Source organism: Canis aureus, chromosome 12 (assembly GCF_053574225.1).
Source record: "Canis aureus isolate CA01 chromosome 12, VMU_Caureus_v.1.0, whole genome shotgun sequence".
Taxonomy (NCBI): Eukaryota; Metazoa; Chordata; class Mammalia; order Carnivora; family Canidae; genus Canis; species Canis aureus.
The window spans coordinates 33,744,220-33,768,956 of NC_135622.1; the positions used below are offsets into that span (position 1 = coordinate 33,744,220).

Below are 24,737 nucleotides of genomic sequence, written 5' to 3' on the forward strand. Positions count from 1 at the left end.
ACTGGACCCGAGGGCCGCTTCAGCAGCATGACTGTCGCCGCAGCCAGGCGGGGAGCCCCGCGGCTGCGGCGGGGGGAGGGAGGCGGCGCAGGGAGAAGAGCACTGCTGCCTGCAGGGGGCGCGCCGCCGGCCCAAGCTCCCTCCCCGCCCCCTTACCCGCGGCGCGGGGGCCGTCGCGACACTCTCGGAACTCGGCTAGCCCTCCTGGACGCGTCGCACTCGGGCCTCGGCTAGTTTGTCGGGCGCGCCCCCGTGCGTCACGTCCGCTCTGGCTCAAGGCTCTTTAGGGCTGGGGAGGGGCGCGGACGGAACCTCTGCGCCTGCGCCGCCGCGGGCGGCCGTCGGCCGTTAAGGCTGAGCGCCCCCAGGGAGTTTTCGCGTTTCCACTAGACGCTGTCCGCGTCTCCCGCGGCTGTCTTGTACCGCTGCACGGCCGTAAGGTGTTTTGATTTGTGCCAAGAGACACAAGCAAACGGCGCGGAGGGGCTCGGTTGCTCTCCGACCTCAGCGGCGCCGAGCCCAGAACCACGCCCCTTGGGGCTCCGCTGAGAAGCGTCGAGCCTCGAGCCTCTGCAATCTTCCGCCAGCTGCTTGCTCTCAGGCTGCGGCCAAAACGTAGATCTAAGCTAGTGAAAACCTGCTCTGGCCGTTAAGCATGCTCGTGCCGGGCTGTAACCCATGTTTCAAGAGGGCTTGTTTACCTCTGCAGTCAAATCGGAGACTCCCAGGTTGTAGGGGACTCCAGATCTAACCTATTAACCCCGGAATGTACGGTTTTTATTGGCACCACCCCCACCCCCCGCCCCCGAAGACCGTCTGTGTTTCTGGGACGACTGTGATTCGATAGCCTTCCTCGAAGTTTCCTCCAACTCTCGTTCCTTTGAAAATATTTGTTGAGCCCCTGTGTGTATCAGGGACTGTAGGTGGTGGGGATGCAAGGATGCAGCAGAGAGGTTGAGCTCTTGGAATGCACTCTAGCGGCTGTGATGATGCTAGCAAGGGAATAAGCAAGGTTTATGGTGAAAACATAGGTGGGAACAACTTGGCGTGATGGGAGAAGGGCTCTTGGAGGTGGTAACGTTTGTAACCAGCCAAGTGGAGAGTTAGAAGCAAAGTGAGTTACAGGTTGAGGGAAGCACAGAGCTTTCCTGAAGCAGGAAAGAGTTTGGTGTTTTCTAGGAATAGACAAAAGGCTAGTGTGACTTGGGAGTGTGGTGAGCCAAGGTTGAGAATGTAAAACAGGGGCCAGATGCAGACTTTGCGGGTCGTGGTAAGAAGTTTTTGAAAAGTATGCTAAGAGGGGGCGCCTGGGTGGGTCACTCGGTTAAGCAGCCAGCCGCTGACTCTCGGCCGAGGTCGTGATCTTCCCACAGCGGAGCCGGGGTGGGGCTCTATGCTTAGCAGGGAGTCTGCTTAGATTCTCACTGCTGCTCCCTCTTCCCCTCCTCCGCGAGCATGCTCACGTGCTCTCTCTAATAAATACTCTTTAAAAAAAAAAAAAAGTATTCTAAGAGCAATGGGAAGCCAAGGAATAATTTGAGCCAGAGGCTTGATCTTAGTTCAATTGTTTAGAATCACATAAACCATATTACATATCCTATGATTTTTTCCATGTTAGTCCTTTCATATCATATTTGAAGATGGCTGGCTGAGACCCTTCTTTCCCCTGAAACCCCCTTCTCCTGCCCCCAACTCCTCTAAAAGCTGTGATTCCTCTATCTCCATCTTACCCACAGGATGTATGGATGATTTTCAAAATGTCCATTGCGAATACTTTGAAAATGTGAAGGATATTAAAATGCAAATTGCGTGTACATTTTAAAAGGGAAAGACCTAAGGCTTTTCTAAGAGTTCGGCAAAGAGGTCTTGTAGAGATTAGGAACTATAACTGCTTTAACGTTTTCATCTATGCGATCCTGTTTATTGTTCTCTGGAATAGCAGTGTCCAGTATCAACTTTAACCAAAGCTAGTTCTCTAAACTGTCTCCTCACCTGTGAAATGAATACAATGGGATTGCTATGAGTATTAAACGAGATTGTGCTCAAAAAGCACTTAATGGTAAACCGTGAGGGCCAGCCACACAGTCCGTTGTTAAACACCTGCATCCCTGAGATGAACAGTTTGTAGATAATGCTCCTTTAGCGCTCCCCAAACATTCACTAAGTGCCTATTCTGTGTAGAGCCCGTGGTGCAAAAGATCTGCCTTGCAGGAGTTTGCTATCTAGTTCAGAGAGCCAGGAGAGATTACAAAACAGATAAACCAAGTGCCCCACGTTCTGGGACCTGGGAGCTGCGAAAGAGGTCTGTTTCCACGGAGGTGATTCTTTAAGAATCACCTTAAATAAATAATTTATTCAAAGGCGTTCAAATTTAAGTGGCTTTGAAAGATGAACATATTGAACTCAAAACGCACACGCAAAATCTACACCGCAGGTACGCATTTTATTCTTGGTGATAAATCTTGAGGTCGGGGGGGAGACGTATGGGAAATACTGCAATCACTTCTATTACCCGACAAATATCGAGCAGTAGGTTTCGTGAGAAAAGCACCTATCTTTTGTCCAGTCTGTTTACTATACATTGCATGCCCTGGGCAGGTCTTCATGTTCAGGAACAAAGTACACACACACACACACACACACACACACACACACACACGCCCCTTTCCGAAACTAAAGGCCCGGGGACTCCCGAGAGGTGGGAGCCCTCGCGACCCAAGCACACAATGGGGGTTGCTTCGCGGTAGCTCGCACCCCACCCCGCAGGCCAGGGTTCGACGCCCCGGGGCCGTTTGGCTCCTCCCCTGCAGTCCTCGGGGGCGCCCCCCCTCCCGCGCTTCCCTCCTCCTCCGCTGGGGAGCCGGAAAACCCGGAGCGAACCGGCCCCGCCGGGCGGCGCATGCTCAGTAGCGAGCAGGTTCAGTTCGCTAGTAGGAAGCTGGAGCGCTACACCGGCGTCGGCGGCGGCACCTCCGGGCAGCCGGATCCTCCGACGACGACCTCGGGCCTTTCCCCTCCCCCGCTCCGCCCCGGCCCCGCTCCGCCCCGGGCCGCTTGCGTTTCGGGGTCCCCGCCGCGCGGAGCGGGCGCCGCGGCCGGAGTGTCCCTCCACACGCCCTCCCCCAGCCGCCGGCCGCGCCGCGGGGCCAGGCCGGGCCCGGGAGCGTAGCCCCGGCGGGCGGCGGCCGCGGCGGAGGGCAGCCCGGGGCGGCGCCGGCGGGCCGGGGAGGGGCGGGGGGGCCCGGCCCCGGGGCGGTGGTGCGGGATGCCGCCGCCGCCGCCTCCGGGCTGCGTTCGCTGTCCGCCGCGGGTGCCCGTGTCGGGTGGCTGGCCGGGCGCGGGCCTCGCCCGTCAGCCGCCTCTGCGGGGCTAGCCCGGCCGCGCGGCGCCCCGAGGGGGCCGGGCCGTCCGGCGGGGCCGCGGGCCTGTTGGGTGCTGCGAGCTCGCCCTCTCGCGGCTCCCCGGCCCGGCCGCCGCCGCCCCTCTCCCCGCCCAGAGGCGCCCCGGGGGCACCATGCAGGCGCAGCAGCTGCCGTACGAGTTCTTCAGCGAGGAGAACGCACCCAAGTGGCGGGGGCTGCTGGTGCCGGCGCTGAAGAAGGTGAGGAGCGCGCGCGGGACCCTGCTTCCCGGCTCGCAGCCCCTGCGAGGGCGCGGGGCCGCGGCCGGGGAAGGGCCGGGGAAGGGCCGGGCCGGGGAGGCGGGGCGCGCGCTGGGCCGTCTTTCTTCCCGGCCTGGGAGGCTTCCCCCACGCTCGCCGGCTCGCTGTTGACATTCACCGGGTGTGTGGGAAGGCCTCGGGAAGCCAGGCAGAGTTTGTCCGAATCATCCAGCCTCGGAGAGGTGACTGTCCTGCCCCCCCGACTCGCAGGCAGGAGTTGGGGGAGGCTCAGCTTGCAGCGGAGGTCAAAGCAGGCCACTTTTCCGCCTCGTCCGTCTTGCCCGGGGAACTGCTGTCAGCCTCCAGTTTTAGGTGTCCAGTGTGCTGTTTTCGGTGGGCTCGAGAACGCTCTAGCCACACCGCTGGCTCTGGGTAATTGCAGAGCTCGCCTGCCAGCCGGAACACGGCCTGCTCCGCTCGCCCTCTGTAATCACCCTTCATTCCCCCGGATTCCCCCACTGCCCCGGGGAACAGGGGCGGGTGCACAGGCTACTCCCTCCCCAACCCCCCCCACCCCCCCCCCCCAGCGTCCGAGAATCTTCATTCTATCTTGCTTTGTTAATTTGGATTTTCAGCCTTTCTGTATTTTTTCACGTTTGCCACATTGTTATCTAAAGTTGTACACTCCATGATCTGTGCTTTTAAAATGTTTTAGTACATTTAGGAATTGTTGCTACACTTTAAAAGCTTCTAAAGCAACATTGTGACTTAGTACAAACACCAAAGCGTCAGAAACTGATGTGTTTGAACATAAAAACGGTGTTTTTTTGTTTCCCTTTTACCTTTTCTATAAATAGATTACTTTAGTAGTGTTGCTTAATCCCAATTTCTTGTTGCTCAAAAAATGTTTTTTATGTTATTAAAAATATTTTTGCTCCTACTGAGAGTTGAGATTGTGGTGTACCTTTTGTTCTAAACATTTATACTTTTAAAAACTGTGTCTTAAAAAGTGCCTGATGTTTCCCAAAGGCCAGCAACTTTTACTTTCCCTTTTGCCCTACGCAGCACTCCCCCCCCCCCGCCCCCCCAACAGCTCCTTGGAAGCTTACAGTGGAAACTATTTAGTTAGCCGAATTTGCTCATTTTTTTCAGATATAAGTTACTGACTCTTTTCCTTAAGTGTCTGAGTAAGTAATAGGCATCTCTGTGATACTGTTTTCTAAGAAAACCAGAGAGATGCCATATTCCTTATATACCGTATTCATTAGCTATCCCATCAGGGCTCTCAACTCTTTTTACTTTACCTGTAATCTTGGTGTCTTAGCTTATAAGAGGGGAGTAGGAGGTCTCAGTCATGATAGAAGCCTGGTACTGATGGAGGTGGGGGTGGAGTGGGGAGGAGACAGAGACATTGTTGAGAACATACAGAAGAACTCCTAAAACCCAATCTGTTTGGGGCTGTTTGGCTTAGGAGCAAACAACTCCTGTCCCAGGGAACCATCAAGATAGTCTGTTAGTTGAGGGTACTGTGAAGTAATGGAAAGAGCACTGTAGGAGTTGGCAGATCAAGTCTAACTGCCACTCTGGTGGCCCTTGCTGAAGCATTTTCCATAGAAGCATTCTGTTTGGCTGGCACAGTGTTCTTTTACAAACTTTTAATGTAATTAGTTGCCAGTATTTAAACGTGGGAGATGTTACGTAAAATCTGAATTTTCAGTTTTTCTTGAAGAATAGGAAGGTCTCTCCCCACTGGGCAAGACCGTAAACTGCTGGAGCTGAGTGAATGGCTTTCCTCTTTAGACTGGGCATGCATCTCCAATTTTTCACAGTCCCCACCGGTCCTCGTTGCCTATTTACATAAACCTGCTTTGACTTGAAGCAGAGATAACCTTGCATGACAGAAGTGATGGGGGGAGGTGGAAGTGTACACAATCTAGCTGATAAGTAAAGATTCTTCCAATTCTTATTTGAGATAGCCTCTGCTCTTGACTCTAAGCCACCTAAGATGAGGTTGAAAATCTATTGCATATCTGGATGCACTCCTGGCAGCTCAGACCTGCATTTTCACCTGCTTGCTAGACATTTCATGTGGATAGCTCCCTATTTTGAACTCTTCCTTTAGACTTATTTTACTGTTTGCAGAAACAAGTGCCCAACTTGTGTTTTCTTACCTGAGGCTCTGTTGTTATGTTATTCTCTTAACCTGGACTGCCCTTTGCCTGGCCAACACTAACTCAGGTGTTTTCTCAAATCCTCAGGGCTGAGTTGGATAGTGTTTATTTTCTTTTAGCAGCAAACCCTAGCACTTCAGTGAGTTGTAAGTTCCTATTTAGCCATCTCCCCCATCCCAGGACTAGATTGGATGGTCCTTGAGAATAGGAATGGTATTTTACCCCTCTTTTTACCCTTCACACATTCAGTGCCTGATACTTATCTAGTAGGCACATAATTTGGCTAAATGGGTGAGGGAATACCCAAACTAAAACCGTCACCTCTCTCCCTTACACTGACTATTTAAAAAATTCCTCTTGATTAGGGCTTTATTATTTTATTTGGTTCAAAACTTTGGAATCGTCTCTTACTTCTCTCTTTTACTATTCCTCCCCATACCCAGGCACAGCCTATAGGTTTATTCCGTTTTGACATGTTCTTCTAATCTGTTGCCTTCTACTCTGAGTCTCCTTTCCCACACTACTGTAGATAGCCTCTTAACTAGTTTACTGCCTCTTACCTTTCCCATATCTGTTTTTTGAGATTTCAGAAGTTATAGAACACTTCTGAATATGTTGCACTCTTGTTCTCAACCACTGGTGTCAACATAGGGGGAGGGAGAAAAGGGAGAAGCAAACTGTAAGAGTCTCTTAACTACAGAGAGCAAACTGAGGGTTGCTGGAGGGGTGGTGGGCCAGGGGATGGGCTAAATGGGTGATGGGGATTAAGGAGGGCACTTGAGCATTGAGTGTTACATGTAAGTGATGAATCACTAAAATCTCCTGAAACCAGTATTATACTATATATTAACTAACTAGAATTTAAATAAAAACTTAAAAACACACACAAAAAAACAATTGATAAATTTTGAGGGCATAAGATGAGGTACACAGTCTTTAGCATGGAATTGGTGGTGATCAGTGATCTGGCTTCATCCTGCTTTTCTGACTGGATTGCTTACCATAATATTTCATATTCTTTATGCTTCAGCTAAACTGGATGACTGCTTTTCCTGGATATGTGCAGAATGTTTCACTATATCAATCTAAGTCCTATCTTATCTATTGCACAAATATGTCATGCTTACTACAGACCAGGTAATGCCCTTGGCACTAAGGATAAAAAAGTAAATGACATCATCCAGAAATGACTAAGTTAGAGCAGGGTGGGAAGGGGCAGAGGATGAGTTTGGAGAGGAAACTGGTTTATAGAGAAATTTTTTAATATTAAGCTAAGCAGTTTGAATTTTTTCTTGAGGGGATGAAAATCAGTTTGGAATTTTAGAAAATTCACTTTGGCTATAGAATAGAAAATGCATTGGAAAAGAATGAGACCAGAGGTAAGGAGAAAAGTTAGAAGGCTAGTTTAGTTTAGTAGTCCAGCCAAGAGATGATATACATTTGAATTAAGGGTGCATTTGAACTAAGAGATGTAGGGATGGATTTTGAGAGATGTAGGGCACGTGATAAGAGAGCAGGAAGAGTCTTAAGTTTCTGGTTTGTGTACCTTTAGTCAAGACAGGATGGAGGAGGAGAAGCTCCTGGGGGTGGAGAGAGTGGCATAAAAACACATTTGGGACATGTTGATTTAAAAGGTGGACTTGTCAAAGCTGGCAGTTGGTTGTTAGTATCTGCCGCCGCAGATTTGGGACTGCTAGGGGTGTAAGTAAAGGCTTAAGAATAGATGAAGCCTTGGGCAGCCCCGGTGGCACAGCGGTTTAGCACCGCCTGCAGCCCAGGGCGTGATCCTGGAGACCATGGATCGAGTCCCACGTCAGGCTCTCTGTATGATGCCTGCTTCTCCCTCTGCCTTTGTCTCTGCCTCTCTCTCTCTCTCTGTCTCTATGAATAAATAAATTAAAAATCTTAAAAAAAAAAAAAAAAAAGAATAGATGAAGCCTTGGGGCACTTGGATGGCACAATCATTTAAGCGTCCGACTCTTGGTTTCAGCTCAGGTCATGATCTCATGTCGTGAGATCCAGCCCCACCTTGGGCTCCAAGCTCAGTGCAGAGTTTGCTTGAAATGCTCTCCTTTTTTTTCTGCCTCTCCTGCTTCTTCTCTCTCAAATAAGTCTTTAAAAAAAAAAAAAAAAAGATGAAGCCTTTATCCATACAAAGACTTACACCTAGATGTTCGTGACAGCTCTGTTCATGGAATCAACCCAAATGTCCACTAACGGTGAATGAATAAACAAATTGTGAAATAGTCCTACATTGGAATACTACTTGGTGATAAAAAGGAATGAATTATTGACACAAATGACAATATGGCTGAATCTCCAAAATAATTAAGCCAGCTCAAAAAAGAGTATATACTATATAACTATGTAAAATTCTTGAAATTGAAAACTCATCTACAGTGACAAAAAGGTCAGTGGTTGTTTTTGGGGAAGGCTTTTGTGTTCATTTGTTGATTATACTGATAGTTTCAGGGATATATACATTTGTTAAAATTTAACAGATTGTATAACTCAGGTGTGTGGAATTTGTTGAATGAAGACAAAAAACAGGTTTTGAAAGAGTAATTTGGTTAGAGAGTCTGCATTTTTATTTTTATTTTTTTAAGAGTGCATTTTTAAACACTGCTGTGCTACTTCTAGCAGGGGTGATGGCAACCTTTTTTCTGTGTTGGAGAGGAAAGAAATAAAGTTGGGTTTGTACGTTGTGGGGCAGGGAGTTCATGGCAGGTAGTCTCTGTTTTCATATTGAAACAAAAGGCAAGAATCTTTACATAGAGTGAGGAAAGAGAAATGAGTAAGGAGTTTAAGAAGCAGGGTGAAGTTTTGGAATTGCTGTTAGGGATTGTGGAGAAGGAGCCAGCCAGTGAATTAGAAAGGAATTGCTGAGCAGTGCTGAGTGTGGAGACCATAAACTTGGAGTATCATTAATTGGTCTGGTTATGAGATTTCCTCCAGCAGCACTCATCAGTTTAGGTAGAGGGGGTACAGATCAAGAATTGGTAGCAGGTGGTTGCAATAGAGACTAAGGATAGCAGTATTTCAAATGATAGGAGGTAAAGCTGTAAGACAGGTCGTGGAGGTTTAAATGAAAGCTCCCATGGGGATGCCTGGGTGGGTCAACATTTGAGCATCTGCCTTCGGCTCAGGGTGTGATCATGGGTCTGGAGATCAAGTCCTGCATTGGGCTCCCTGCGAGCAGCCTACTTTGCTTCTCCCTCTGCCTACATCTCTACTTCTCTCTCTGTGTCTCTCATGAATAAATAAATAAAATCTTTAAAAAAAAAAAAAAGGCGGCTCCCATGGATTAGGAATCCTGATGAGTTGGAAGAGGAGGGTAGGGTAGTGAGAGCAGATCGGGGATTATGAGTAGAAATGACAATTATACTTTAGCATTTTAAGATTCCAGAGATGAGAGAAATAAGACAGTTAGGAGCTCCAGAGTTGGTGTATTGAATGATGGATTGGAGTACTCTATACATATGGATGATGACGAAGTCCAAGGATTATGGCATATGTTGTAGTGGAAAGGAAGACTCTAATCCAGCAATGGCAGTGAGGTCCAGAAATTACAGCAGTGAGGATGCTTCAGCCAAAAATAATGTAAGTGACAACTACTCCCTATTTTCCATAATGTATTTTATTTCACAACTGTGGGTAGAATAGGAAAGAACTTTGCACTTTATTTTTGAATTTTTTTGTCCTTTTTTACCCAACATTTTATTATGAAAATTTCAGCTCATCACCTAGGTTCTATAATTTACATTTTACTGTTTGCTTTATCACATGCCTATCCTTTCCTCCCTCCATCCACCAATCCATCTTACATTTTCATGCATTTCAAAGTTACAGATATCAGTACATTTTATCCCTAAACACTTAAGTATGCATGTTATTAACTATAGTTCAGTGTGTTTTTACAGTTCTTTTTGGTTTTTAGGTAAAATCTAATGTACAGTGGAATGTACAAGTGTTAATTGTACCATTTGATGAGTTTTGACCAATAGAATCCCAAGCCTCTATCAAGATATCAGACATTACTATCACTACTGAAGTTTCCCTCATGTGCCTTACCTGTCGATCCCTGCAACTGTTCTGATCTTTTATCCTCCTACCATAGATTAATCATACCTATTCTAGAACATCATATTAATAGAATCATATAGTATATGTTTTTGGTAAGGCTTTGTGGTTGTGTTTATCAGAAATTCAGTCCATTTTTCTATCATAGGATTGTGTCAGAGTTTATCAAGTGGTTAGATACCTGGGAGGTTTCCAGTTTGAGGCTATTATGAATAGTGTTTCGATGAATGTTCTTATTATACAAGTTTTTTTTTTTTTTTTTTTTTTTTTGGTAGGACTACGCTTTCATTTCTCTTGGGTAAATACTGTTAGGTAAATGGCTTATAGAGTGTCTGTTTAGTTTTCTAAGAAACTGCCAGACTTTTTCTCAAAGTGATTGTACCTTTTATATTCCCATCAACAATGTATGAGAGTTCTAGTTGCTCCACATTTTGATGTTATTAGTCTTTAATTTTAGTTGCTGTGATGGGTGTGCAGTGGTCATGGTGGTTTTAATTTGCATTATCCTGGTGACTGATATTAAACACCTTTTCATGTTCTTATTGGCCATTCTTATGTCTTCCTTTGAATGGTGTCTGCATAAATCTGTTGCCCATTTTAAATTTTGAGTTTTTAGTATTGAGTCATAAGAGTTCTTTGTATGTCTTGGATAACTTGTTTATCAGAAAGATGTTTTATGAATATAAACATATTCTGTCCTATGGCTTGTTTATTTGTTCTCCTAATGGTGTTTTTTGATGAGCAGATTTTTAAATATCAAAGGAGTCAAATTTATTAGGTTTTTTTTTTTTTGGTCATTGCTCTGTAAGAACCCCCTGCCTGCCACCAAATCATGAAATAATTCCCTAATGTTGTTTTCTAAAGAAACTTTATAGTTTTAGCTTTTATAGTGCTCGCTTTGGCAGCACATATACTAAAATCCGAAGTTTTAGCTTTTATATAATCTGTGGTCCCTATCAGGTTAATTATTGTGTATAAGTGGGAATTGATTCTTTTTTTATGCTGAGATCTAGTTATTATAGAACTATGTGTTGAAGAGATTTTCCTTTCCCTGTTGGACTGTGATGCTTTTATGAAAACTAATTGAATATATATCATATATATTTATGTGAATGTATATTCAAACATTTTCAGTCTATCCCAGTGGTCAGTTTGTTTATATCAGTACCATACTTTTGGTTACTGTGGATTCAGTAAGTCTTGAAGTTAGGTAGTGTTAAGTCCTCCAATTTTGTTCTTCTTTTAAAATATTCTTTTAGTGTTTCTAGATTTGGATTTCACTATAAATTTCTACCAAAATATCTTGGTGAGATTTTGATTGTGATTGCATTGAGTCTATAGATTGATCACTATGGAGAGTTGACACCTTAACAGTATTAAATCTTTGGGTCCATGAACATGGTATATCTCTCCATTTATATAGACTTTTAAATTTCTTTCTTTCTTTCTTTCTTTCTTTCTTTCTTTCTTTCTTTCTTTCTTTCTTTCTTTCTTTCTTTCTTTCTTTCCTTCCTTCCTTCCTTCCTTCCTTCCTTCCTTCCTTCCTTCCTTCCTTCCTTCCTTCCTTCCGAAAGGACAAGCACCAGCAGGGGAAGGGGCAGAGGGAGAAAGAGAAGCAGACTCCCCACTTGAGCAGGGAGCCTAATTGTGAGGCTTGATTTCAGGACCCTGGGATCATGACCTGAGCTGAAGGCACCCCAAGAGTTTTTAATTTCTGTCAGCAACACTTTGTAGTTTTCAATGGAGAAGTCTTAGATGTCTTTGGTTAAGTTTAACCCTAAGTATTTTGTGTTTTGATGCTATTGTAAATTGTTTTAGAATTTTTTCTTTTTTTTTTAAGATTTTATTTATTTTGAGACAGAGCATGCATGGGAGCATGTGGTGGGGTGAGGGACAGAGGGAGAGAAGGAGGAAGATAAGCAGACTCCCCACTGAGCAGGGAGCCCATTGAGATCATGATCTGAGCTGAAATCAACTGGTTGAGCCATCCAGCTACCCCTAGAATTTTATTTCCTAATTGTCACAAATATGCAAACATAAAGCTGCTTTTTATATGTTGAGGTCATATCCTTTGATTTTGCTGGTAGTTGTAGTTCCACAGAATTTTCTATGTGATTATGTCATCTGTAACTACAGACAATCCAAAATTAATTAATTAATTAATTAATTAATTAATTTCCCTTTCCTTATTTTACTGGCTACGACCTCCATTAAATGTTGAATGAAAGTAGTGAGAGTGGTCATCTGTTTTTATAGCTGAGTTTTACAGATGAGGAAATGATCCTTAGAGAGGCAGACTGCTCAAGATCTTAAAACTAATACAGGATAGAATTAGGATTTGAACCTGAGTCTGTCCAGCTTCAAAGACAACTCTTTCTACTGTACTGTATTGCTTCCTTTGAGTAGGCGGTATAATACAGTACAGTGGTGGTTTAATTATCTTGCACCTTAGATTTTAGGAAAGAGAAGTGCCTTAGAATTCAGAAGACTGAATGAAGAGGGCTTTGAAATCCCTTGCTTTAAGCTGAGAAGCTCAGCCTTTTTATGCATTAGGGCTCTGCATAGGATGACATTTGGAAAAGGGGTTCTGCTGCATAAAAAATTAAGAATTTTAAGGGCACTAGTTAATGGAAAGCTAGCATAGACCACAAAGGAGGGGGCTGAGAAGTAAAGGCTTGGGGTGGCAATAGGAAGCTTGGAGACTATCCTGTGTGTTTATGTTTGGGAGTGACAGAAGTGATGTTTTAAGTGGAAAGGGAATTAAGTGAGGATGAGGAGGAAGTATTCAAGGATTTGTGGTGGCTTGGAGTCTAAGAGGAGCTCAGCTTTTTAGGAGTTCTGAGTAGCTGGAGACTAGAGCATGGGGCCAGATCTTGTGAGCAGTGAGGAACCAATGAAAGCCACCACTGTGGCTTGAAAGGTTTCAAGCAGGATATTGACAATTAGATATGAATTTTTTAAAAAGATTTTATCATACGAGCAAGTGGGGGGGGGGCAGAGGGAGAGGGAGAGAGAGAATCTTAAGCAAACTCTCTGCTGACCATGTAGCCTGATAATGGGGCTCAATCTCATAACCTTGAGATTGTGACCTGAGTGGAAACCAGGAGTCAGAGGCTTAACCGACTGAGTCACCCAGGTGCCTCTAGGTGTGAATTTTGAAGGCTCACTGGCTGCTCTGTGGAACATACAATACATAGTAGTAGAACTGTAGGCAGGAAGGCTAGTTAGGATGGGATGATGGTGGTTTTGACCAGGGCAACAGCTGTGGGGATAGAGAAAAGTGGACAGATTTCAGATGCAGAAGTAGAATGATGATTGAATGGTAGAGTAGTGAGAGAGAGAGAAATCAAAACTTATTCTTCACTTTCTGGCTTAGAGGTCTAAGTAGTAATGGGATGAAAAAGGACATACCAGGAGAGGAGCATCTTAGGAGAAGAAGAACTAAGAAGCCTTCAGTACTCTGGGAATGAGAGGGTGTGAGAGGATTGTGTTAGAAGGGGTTTACAGTTAGAGGATAGCCAAGTGTGGCAGGAATGGAAAGTGTCGTTGAACTGTCCTCAGGAATTATAGGCAGGCAACAACCTGAAAGCTCTGATAATGTATTTCAAAGTACATTTCAAATACCATTTTCTCCATAAAGGAGGAGTAGAAACACTACAACTCCATCCCCTAAGGAGAATGAATCTCTTGGTTTACTTAGGACTCTATACCTCTATTTTAGTACTTAGTGAGTCTGCCCTTCAAAGTTTGCATCTATGGCTTCTGTCTTTCTCTATATTGGGAAGTACCTCAACAATAGGATCCTATATTCCCTAAAATGCTTAGCATATTTTCTCACGTATAGCTGATGCTCAGGACGTATTTGTTGAATGGCATGTGCTTCTGAGTCTGTCCCTTCAAGTTAGGTGTTGGTTGACACCTTCAACTTCAAAGGACATCGGAATTGCCATGTTCAGCATATACCATTTTAGCAAATAGGTAAGCAAATACTGTATTTTAGAAATAATTCATTTTAAATGGCTATATATATGTATATATTCATACATGCATGCCCAGTGTGAAGCCCAATGTGGGGCTTGAACTCACAACCCTGAGATCAAGACCTGGGCTGATATCAAGAGTTGGATGCTTAACAGACCACCCAGGTGCCTCGAAATGGCTAAGTTTTTTTTTTTTTTTTTAAAGTGTGTAATGCAGGGGAGAAGCAGATGCCAAAATGGGGTTGGGTGTGCAAGTATTTATTAGAAGTACTTGTGAGAGAAAATGGGGAAGGAGTTAGGGAGAGTCTTTAGACTATGATGCAAGTCTGACTCCCAAGTGAAGGAGAGAGAGAGAGGTAAGGGAGGAAGGAACTTTGGGTGAAAGTGTCTGACACTTTCAGTGCAGTTCTAAGGAAAGTTCTTGGGTGAGAGTTGCCTGTCACAGGGACTCTTCGTTTCCCAGGAATAAGCCTGCCTTAGTTTGCCTGCCTTGCTCAGTCCCTGACTGGTAGCTGCCACCTGAGCGCAGCCTCTGTACGAGCACCGTAATGGATCTCTGAATGCAGCAGCTGGAGTCCTCAGTCAGTTATCTTCCCTGGAGTTCAAGATTTGAGAGACTCCTTCTCGTAGCCAGCCAGAGTCACCTCTGTAGCTATAAATTGCCTGATTTGGGATAATCAGTTACAATCTTCCACCACTTCAAGGGGGACTTCCCCCTGCCCCCAAGCCCTTTATGCTGTAAAAAGGGGAAAAAAAATCTATCTATCTATCTATCTATCTATCTATCTATCTTAGGGTGAGTTTTATTTTTTTTAATTTTTATTTTTTTAAAGATTTTATTTATTTATTCATGAGAGAGAGAGAGAGAGAGAGAGAGGCAGAGAGGCAGAGACACAGGCAGAGAGAGAAGCAGGCTCCATGCAGGGAGCCCAATGCGGGACCCAATCCCAGGTCTCCAGGAGCACACCCTGGGCCAAAGGCAGGCACCAAACCACCAAGCCATCCACGGATCCCCACTTAGGGTGAGTTTTAAAAGTCAAAACTTAATTATCGTTCATATTAGTAGTACACAGTTTGCTTTAGTAGTTGTCAAGTAAAGTTCACATTTCACATTCAAGTTTATCTTGTAATTAAACCTTTAATGTACAAAACCACAAACAAAGCAGTAAAAGCAAAAGAAAACAATGCGAATGATACCCATATTACTCTACTATATGAACTAGGAGCACTTCAGCACTACCTTAAGTGGTCCACTATCCAACATGAAGATGACTGCTTGTTGATTTTCCTTTCTAGATTTGGGCTACCTCAGAGGCAGACAAGCACAGATCAGTACAAGAAATTCATCAAAAAGTCAAATTCTGGTCACTTCCCATTGGGGTTAGGAGTATACATAGGGGAAAAATTTAAAGTTTGAGTTTTATGGACCCTGAATTACTTAGATATTATTTTTAAAATGCATATTTTAAAAGTGTAACAGGAAGATGATTTTGAAAAAAATTTTTTAATGTTGCTTCCTGCTGATTTGACTGGTTTGGTTTTATTCACTAAATTTGTGGAGCTCTTACTGTATGGCAAGCATTATGGATATGCAATTCAAAATAAAAAAATTTGTTTCTCTGAAACTTGTATCTGGTGATAAAACATAAGTCTATACTCTCCCCCTATACCTTAAAGCATCCCAATTGCAAATAGGATTGACCTTAGTATATAGAAAGGAATTTGACAGTTCAGGGTTCAAAATAGATAATAAATAGATCTTGAGAGAAAAAGAAAAGTGGAGTTTTTCATTAACAGAGACTTTCTGTAATAAGCTAATAATTCTAGTTGCTCATTTATATGCCCAAAGTAAAGTTTTCCCTTTCTATATAGATACGATTCATTTTCTATTTTACTTATAATCTAAATCATTTGCAAGTAAATTGATTTCTGTGTATGGCCAAATAATTTGTAATGGAATGCACTAACTGATAATTACTTTTACACCTGTTTTTGTTAAGGACTTTGGTAGGATTCTGATTTTTGTACATACACTTAATAACTCTCTTAATTTTAAATATATGTAACATAAAATTAGCCATCTTAACTGTTCTTAAGTGTATAATTCAGTGCCAATAACTACATTCACAGTGTTGCGCAACCATCGCCACTATTTCCAAAACTTTTTCATCATCCCAAACAGAAACTCTGCACAAATTAAGCAATAGCTCTCCACTTCCCTCTCCCTCAGCCCCTGGTAACCTCTAATCTACTTTCTGCCTCTGTGAATTTGCCTATTCTAGATATTTCATGTACGTGGAATCATACAATATTTGTTCTTTTGTGTCTGACTTCACAGTATAATGTCTTCAAGGTTCATTCATATTGTAGCATGTATCAGAATTTCATTCTTTCTTAGGGTTGAATAATATTCCATTGTATGTTTATATCACATTTTGTTTATCCATTCACCTATTGATGGACATTTGGGTTGTTTCTGTCTTTTTGCTATTGTGAACAATGCTACAATGAACATGGGTATACAGACACCTGAATCTTGTTTTCAGTTCTTTTGGGTATATATCTAGAAGTGGAATTGCTGGGTCATTTGGAAATGCTATGTTTATCTTTATGAGGAACTGCCATACTGTTTTCCATAGCAGCCATTTTACATTCCCACCAGTAACACACAATGGTTCTAATTTCTCCACATCCTCACCTATACTTCTTATTTTTTGTTTTTTCTTTTAAAAATTGCTATCTTAGTTTGGTATGACATGATAGCTCATTGTGCTTTTGGTTTGTATTTCCCTTATGATTAATGATATTGAGCATTTTCTCATGTGTTTATTGGCCATCTCTAGATCTTCTTTATAAAAAATGTCTATTCAAATCCATTGCCCATTTTTAAAATTAGATTGTATTTTTGTTAAGTTTTAGTAAATCATTAGATGTCCTTTTTTTTTTTTTTTTAAGTGGGCTCCATGCTGTGTTTGAACTCACAACCCTGAGATCAAGACCTGAGCTGAAACCAACAGCCAGACACTTAACCAATGGAGCCACCCAGGCACCCCTATTTTTCTTGATGATAGACCCATTCAAACCCAACCATGTTGTGTTATTCAATTTCTTGATAATGTCCTTGCATAAAAAATTTTATTTTTTCTTGCATTGTTCATGCTTTTAATGTCATATCTAAAAATCTTTTGCCAAATCCAACATCATGAAGATTTATCCCTAAGTTTTATTCTAGGAGGTTTATGGTTTTAGCACTTATATTTAGGTCATTGATTTATTTTGGGTTAAATTTTGTATATGGTGTGAGTTAGGTGTCCATTTTTATTTAGCATAATGCTTCAGAGGTCCATCTATGTTGTAGCAGATGGCAAATTTTCATTCTTTTTTATGGCTAAATAGTATTCCTTTATATCACAATTTCTTTATCCATCCATCTGTGGACACTTAGTTTGTTTCCATATCCTAGCTAATATAAATAAAGCTGCAGTGAACATGCTAGTGCATATAACTTGAAGTTAGTGTTTTTGTTTTCTTTTTTAAATTTTTTGAGGAACCTCCATACTGTTTTCCATAGTGGCCCTACCAACATACATGCCCACCAGTGATGCACAAGACTTCCCTTTTCTCTACATCTTTGCCAACATTTGTTATTTCTTGTCTTCTAATTTTTAAAATTTTATTTTTAAGTAATCTCTATACCCAATATGGGGCTTGAACTTGCCACCCTAAAATCAAGAGTAGCAAATTCTACCAACCGAGCCAGCCAGGCTCCCCTCTTGTCTTTTTAATAGTAGCTATTCTGACAGGTGTGAAGTGATATCTCATTTTGATTTTGATTTGTACTTTCCTGATGATGAATGTTGTTTAGCATCTTTTCATGTACCCATTTGGCTGTCTGTCATCTTTGGAAAAGCATCTATTTAGATCTTCTGCCCATTTTTATTTATTTATTTATTTATTTATTTATTTATTTATTTATTTATTTTTTGATTTGGGGGAGGCTGTTGGGTTGTATGGGTTCTTTATATATTTTGGATATTTGTTCCTTATCAGGCATATGATGTACAAATATTTTCTTCCATTTAAATGGTTGCTTTTACATTTTGCTGTGCAGAAGCTTTTTTAGTATGGTATAGTCCCACTTACTTATTTTTGCTTTTGGTGTCACATTCAGAAAAACTTTGCCAAGACCAATATTAAGGAGATTGCTTTCTATGTTTTCTTCTAGGAGTTTTATGGTTTCAGGTCTTATGTTCAAGTCTTTTTTTTTTTTTAATATTTATTTATTCATTCAGAGAGAGAGACAGAGACAGAGACATAGGCAGAGGGAGAAGCAGGCTCCATGCAGGGAGCCTGACTTGGTACTTGATCCTGAGACTCCAGGGCCACACCCTGGGCCGAAGGCCGGCACTAAACTGCTGAGCCATCCAGGGATCCCCTCAAGTCTTTTTTAAATTATTTTATTTTATTTTTTTAATTTAATTTAATTTAATTTTTTGTTCATGTCTTTAATCCATTTAGTTAATTGGACAGCCACATGCAAAAGAATGATTGTTATCTTGTATCATACACAGAAATTAACTAAAGATGGATTAAAGGCTTGTCCTTTCCCCATTGTATGTTCTTGGTTCCTTTGTTATAAATTAATTGGCCAGTATGCATGGGTTTATTTCTGGGCTCTCTAGATTGTTCCATTGATCTTTGTGTGTGTTTTTATTGCAGTGCCATTCTGTTATTAATAAGTATTATAGCTTTGTAATATAGTTTAAAATCAGGGCACATGATATCTACAGTTGTTTTGTTTTGTTGAAGATTTTATTTATTCATGAGAGATAGAGAGAAAGAGGGGAGAAACAGGCTCCCTGCAAGGAGCCCGACATGAGACTTGATCACGAGATCACGCCCTGAGCCAAAGGCTGCTGAGCTATCCAGGTGTCCTGTTTTGTTTTGTTTTGTTTTGTTTTTTGATCCCTACAGTTTTGTTCTTCTTTCTCAAGATTACATTGCCTAGGTTACAAAACCTATAGGGTTTTTTCTAGTTCCATTTTAGGACTATTATTGTATAAATTTTAGGATTATTTATTGTATTTCTTTGAAAAATGCCATTGGTGGGGCACCTGGCTGGCTCAGTCGGTTAGGTGTCTGACTCTTGGTTTTGGCTCAGGTCATGGTATCAGGGTCATGGGATTGACCCCCCCCCCCCACTTTTGGGCTCTATGCTGAGCACAGTCTTCTTCAGGTTCTCTCCTGCCCCTCTCCCCACTTGTCCTCAACTCTCTCTCAAAGTGTTTTTTAAAATGCCATTGGAATTTTGATAGATATTGCTTTGAATCTGTAGATTGTTTTGAGTAGCATGAACATTGTAATAATATTGATTCTTCCTGTCCATAAGTGTAGAATAACTTTCCATTTGTGTCTTCTTCAATTTCTTTTATTAATGTTTTATAGTTTTCAATTATTCTTCCTCCTCTTTGGTTAAATTTATTCCTAGGTATTTTATTCTTTCTGATGCAATTGTAAGTGGGATTGTTTTCTTTATCTTTCTTTCTGATAGTTTGTTATTGGTTTGTAGAAAGGCAGTTTTTAGTGTTTTGACCCTGTGTCCTTCAGCTTTACTGAATTAATTTCAGTTCTAGCAGTTTTCTGATGGAGCTTTTAGTGTATTCTTTGTATAATATCATGCCATCTGCAGGTAATGACACTTTTACTTCTTCCTTTTCAATTAGCTTGCCTTTTATATTTTTTTTTCTTGCCTAATTGCTCTGGCTAAGACTTCCAATACTACGTTGAATAAAAATGGTGAGAGTGAGCATACTTGTCATGTTTCTGATCTTAGAGGAAATGCTTTCAGTTTTTTACCATTGAGTATGATGTTAGCTGTGGGCTTGTCATATATGTCTGTTATTATGTTGAGGGTTGTTCTATGCCCACTTTGTTGAGAGTTTTTATCATAAATGGATTTTTTTGTCAAGTATTTTTCTGCATCCATTGAGTTGATTATATGAATTTTATCTTTCATTTTGTTAATGTGGTATATCACATTGACTGATCTGCAGATGTTGAACCATCCTTGCATCCCTGGAATAAATCCCACTTGATCCCAGACTATGATCCCTTTAATATACTGTGGAATTCAGTTTGCTAATATTTTGTTAAGGATTTTTGCATTTTTGTTCACCAGGGATAGTGGTCTGTAATTTTCTTGTGGTGTCCTTGTCTGATATTGCCCCTGATAGGGTAAAGGTAGCCTCATTAATTGGGCTTGGAAGAGTTCCCTCCTCCTCTGTTTTTTTGGAAGAGTTTGAGAAGGATTGATTGGTATTAATCTTCCTTTGACTGTTAGGGAGAATTCACCACTGGAGTTGTCTAGTCCTGGACTTTGGTTCATTGGGAGGTTTTTGTTTTTGTTTTAAGATTTTGTTTTTAAATTAATCACTAGAGACACACAGAGAGAGGCAGAGACACAGGCAGAGGGAGAAGCAGGCTCCATGCGGGGAGCCCGACGTGGGACTCCATCCTGGAACTCTGGGATCACGCCCTTACCAATGGCAGACGCTCAACTGCTGAGCCACCCAGGTGTCCCAAGAAGTTTTTTATTGATTCAATCTCCTTTAGTAATCAATCTGTTCAGATTTTCTATTTCATCATGATTCAGTTCTGGTAAGTATGTTTCTAGGAAATTATCCATTTCTTCTAGGTTGTCCAATTTGTTGGCATATAATTGCTGAAAGTTGTCTCTTAAAATCCTTTATATTTCTGTGGTATCAGTTGTGACTTCTTTCATTTCTGACTTTATTTAAGCCCTCTCTTTTTTTCGTGATAAGCCTAATGGCTTGTCAATTTTATCTTTTCAAAGAACTAGCTCTTAGTTTCATTGATCTGTTTAGTCTCTATTTAATTTATTCCTGCTCTAATCTTTGTTATTCCCTTCCTCCTACTAACTTTGGGCTTTGTTATTTTCTAATTCTTTGAGGTCTAAGTTGGGCTGTTTATTTGAGACTTTTCTTCTTTCTTGAGGTAGGCATTTATTGCTATAAACTTCTGTCTCAAAACTGCTTTTGCCGCACAAATTTGTTGTATTTTCATTTTCAATTGTTTTAAGGTATTTTTGGGTTTCTCTTGATTTCTTCTTTGACCCCATTGGTAGTTCAGTAGCATGGTGTTTGATCTCTACATGTTCGTGAATTTTCCAGTTTTCTTCATGTAATTTCCAGTTTCAGATTGTTGTGGTTGGAAAAGATCCCTGATATAATGTCTGTTCTCTTAGATTTATTAAGACTTCTTGTGACCACATATGATTTGTCCTGGAAAATGTACACTTGAAAAGAATGTATATTCTGTTGCTTTTGAATGGAATGTTCTGAATATATCTGTTAAGTGCAGTGATTTAACATGTCATTCAAGGCTGAGATTTTCTTGTATGTTTTCTGTTAATATTTGCCTTATATATTTATGTGCTCCTCTGTTGGATGCATAAATATTTATAAGTGTTATATTCTTTTGTTGGATTGGCTCTTCTGTCATTATGTAACATCCATCTTTTTCTCTTATTACAGATTTTTTTTTATGATAAACAAGTGTTTAAAATATATGTGTGCGTATATTTTTGTTTTTTTTTTCCTTTTTTTTATTTTGGTATACTCTCTTTTGCATCTTTGTCCCCCCCCCCCCCTTTTCAATATATTTTGGAGAGCATAATATTTAAGATCACTCTCATTCTTTTCTATGGCTGCATTCTATTGTTTGGTTATACTGTAATTTATTTAACTAGTCTATTCAGAAACACTGAGGTCATTTTCTGTCTTTTTGTATTGTAAACACCAGTGCAGTGAAAACTTGTATATATGTCATCATCAGTATGTGAACTCTTCATGTCTCTTACCCATTTTCTTTTTTTTTTTTTTTTTTTATTTTTGATTTTTTAAATTTATTTATGATAGTCACAGAGAGAGAGAGAGAGAGAGAGAGAGAGAGGCAGAGACATAGGCAGAGGGAGAAGCAGGCTCCATGCACCGGGAGCCCGATGTGGGATTCGATCCTGGGTCTCCAGGATCGCACCGCAGCCAAACCGCTGCGCCACCCAGGGATCCCTCTTACCCATTTTCTAATCAGATTATTTACTCTCAAATTGGATTATTTAAAAATTCTTAAAACTCAACGGTAAAGGAATAATCCGTGTGTATATGTATGTGTGTATATATATATAAAATAAATAATATGTATTAACTAAATATACATATGCTAAATAAATACTCATACACACACACACACACACACGATGCTAATCATTTGTTGGATATGTGGTTTGTAAATATTTTGTTCCACTCCTTAGCTCGTCTTTTTGTCTACTTAGCAGGGTCTTTCTCAGAGCAAAAATTTTAAATTTTGATGAAGTGTAATTTATCGGTCTTTTATGGATTGGTGTCAAGTCTTAGTACTCTTTGGCTATTAATGGATCCTGAAAATTTTGTCATATATTTTTTTCCTGAATTTTTTACTTTTATATTACATGTAAGTCTGAAGTATCTTGAGTTGTTGGAAAGGCAGTCTCTTCCATTGAATTTTTTTGCACTTTCTTCACAAATTAATTGGGCATATTTTTCTGGACCTATTTCTAGGTTCTCTATTCTGTCTGTGTCTCTCTGTCTGCCAATACTACATAGTTTTTATTGCTGTAGCTATATAATGAGTCTTGAAATTGGGTAGAATAATTTTTTTCATTTTATCTTTTTCCAAAATTAGTTTAGCTATTCTAGTTCTCTTTCTTTTTCATATAAGTTTTAGAATAATCTTGTCGATATCCTTTAAGAAAAATCTCTCTGGGATATTGATAGGAATTGTGTTAAACCTATGTATTAATTTAAGTGGGTGGGAGAATTGACTTTCTTACTGTGTTAAGTCTCCCCTTCCATCAAACATAGACTGTCCGTTTATTTAGAGTTTTGATTTCTTTCACCAATATTGTATTGTTTTCAGCATATAAGTCCTGTATTCGTTTTCTTAGACTGGAACTGAAGTATTTTGGGTGTGTGGATTATTTTTAATTTAGTTTAGTTTGTTTAGTATGCTTCTGTTTATTGTCACTATATCAAAATACAATTGATTTCTGTATGTTTCTCTTGTATCCTTTGTCCTCAGTTTGTTCTAAGGATTCCCTTTTTTTTGTTATTTTTGCTTTTTGCAGGGTTTTACTAATAGCATGATGTTCAATATGTTGACAGTGGATATTCTTGTCTCCCCACCTCCCAGTTGCAGGGAGAAACCATTAAGTCTTTCACTGTCTAGTGTATGGTGACTGTAGGTATATTGTAGATGCTCTTTATCAAGTTGAGGTACTTTCTTTCCTGTTTTTCTAAAAGGTGTTGTCAACTCCCTCTCCACAAATGGGTGTTGAGATCTGTCAGATGTTTTCTCTACCTCAGTTAGTGTGATCAATGTGGATTTTTTCCTTTAGCTTTTTAATATGGTGTATTATATTGATAAGTTTTAGAATACTGATCCCGACCTACATCCCTGTGATAAACTCTTCTTGGTCGTGGTGTGTAATAATTACTTTTTGTGTATTCCTGAATTCCATTTGCCAATATTTTGTTAAGGATCTGTAATTATGAAGGATATTGGTATATAGTTTTCTTTTTTGTACTGTTTCTGTCTGGTTTTAGTGTTGTGGGGTAATACTAGCTTAATAGATGAATTTGAAAGTATTTCAGTTGTTTTCTGGCTGAGATTGTGGGAATTGGTGTTAATTTCTTTTAAGTTTGCTATAAATTTTCATGAAACCATTTAGGCCTGATGAGTTCTTTTTAGAGTGTTTTGAAATTACAAATGAAATTTATTTAGTAGGTATAGGGTTATTCAAATGGTTTCATAATGAGTAAGTTATGGTAGGTTTTTTGTTTTTTGAGAAATTGATCCATTTTTTTCTGAATTGTCAACTTGTGTCTGAAGAGTTGTTCATGGTTTATTCTCTTATTATTCTTTTATAGTTGCACAGTCTGTAGTGGTCTCCATGCTTCAGTCCCGATTTTGTCCTAATATTGAGAATCTGTGTCTTGTCTTTTTCCTTTGTTAGTCTTGTTAGATGTTTGTCAATTTTTTATTTCTCAGACCACCTGAGTGGTGCAGTTGATTAAGCATTGGACTCTTGGTGTCAGCTCAGGTCATAATCTCAGGGTCATGTGATTGAGCCCCACATGGGGCTTTGTGTTCATTGTGGACCTTTAGACTTTCTCTCTCTCCCTTTGCTCCTCCCCACCAATGCACACTTGCTTGTGCTCTTTGTCTTTTTTGAATTAAATAAATAAATCTTTGAAAGAAAAAAGAATAGTAGTTTCATTGATTTTTCTCTATTTTTTTTTTCCTGTTTTCAATTTCATTCGTTTCTCATCTTTATTATTTCCTTCCTTCCTCTTGGTTTGCTTTTAGCTTGCTCTTCTTTTCTGGGGTTCTTAAATGATTGATTTGAGGCTTTCCCTCTTTTCTAGTGTGCTATAAATTTCCTTCCCAGCATTGTTTTACGTAATCCCCACAAATTTTAACATTTTAAAAAATTTATTTGAGAGAGAGACAGGGATAGTCACAGTGAGAGAGGGCAGGAGCAGGACAAGCAGGCTCCCCACTGAGCAGAGAGCTCAAGGCAGAGGCTTGATCCCAGGACCCTGGAATCATAACCTGAACTGAAGGCAGATGCTTAATCAACTGAGCCACCTAGGCACCCCCAAATTTTAATATATTATGTTTTAATTTTCTTTCACATGTATATGGAAGAAATATATATGTATTTCTTTCGTGTGTGTGTGTGTGTGTGTGTGTGTGTGTGTGTGTGAATTCCCTTGAGATTTACTCTTTGCCCCTTTATCCCATCTTTGTTTATTTAGGTAAAAGTGGTTTTTTTAGTTTCCAAGCATT

At 40.8% G+C, this 24,737-nt stretch overlaps 1 protein-coding gene and 1 long non-coding RNA gene across 3 annotated transcripts in view; one reads left to right on the forward strand and one right to left on the reverse strand.

Annotated features, from left to right (window-relative positions):
• Positions 1 to 267, reverse strand: part of LOC144280952 (uncharacterized) — a 65,765-nt gene extending 65,498 nt beyond the window's left edge. The window contains exon 1 of the long non-coding RNA XR_013349401.1: positions 157 to 267. This is a non-coding gene — a long non-coding RNA (uncharacterized LOC144280952). The remainder of the gene's footprint in view (positions 1 to 156) is intronic.
• A 3,148-nt stretch (positions 268 to 3,415) lies between these two features.
• SOS1 (SOS Ras/Rac guanine nucleotide exchange factor 1) overlaps positions 3,416 to 24,737 on the forward strand; it is a 139,937-nt gene continuing 118,615 nt past the window's right edge. For both annotated transcript variants that reach the window (XM_077843519.1, XM_077843520.1), the window contains exon 1: positions 3,416 to 3,601. In XM_077843519.1, coding sequence (XP_077699645.1) covers positions 3,515 to 3,601 — 87 coding nt within the window. In that variant the 5' untranslated portion in view covers positions 3,416 to 3,514. The remainder of the gene's footprint in view (positions 3,602 to 24,737) is intronic.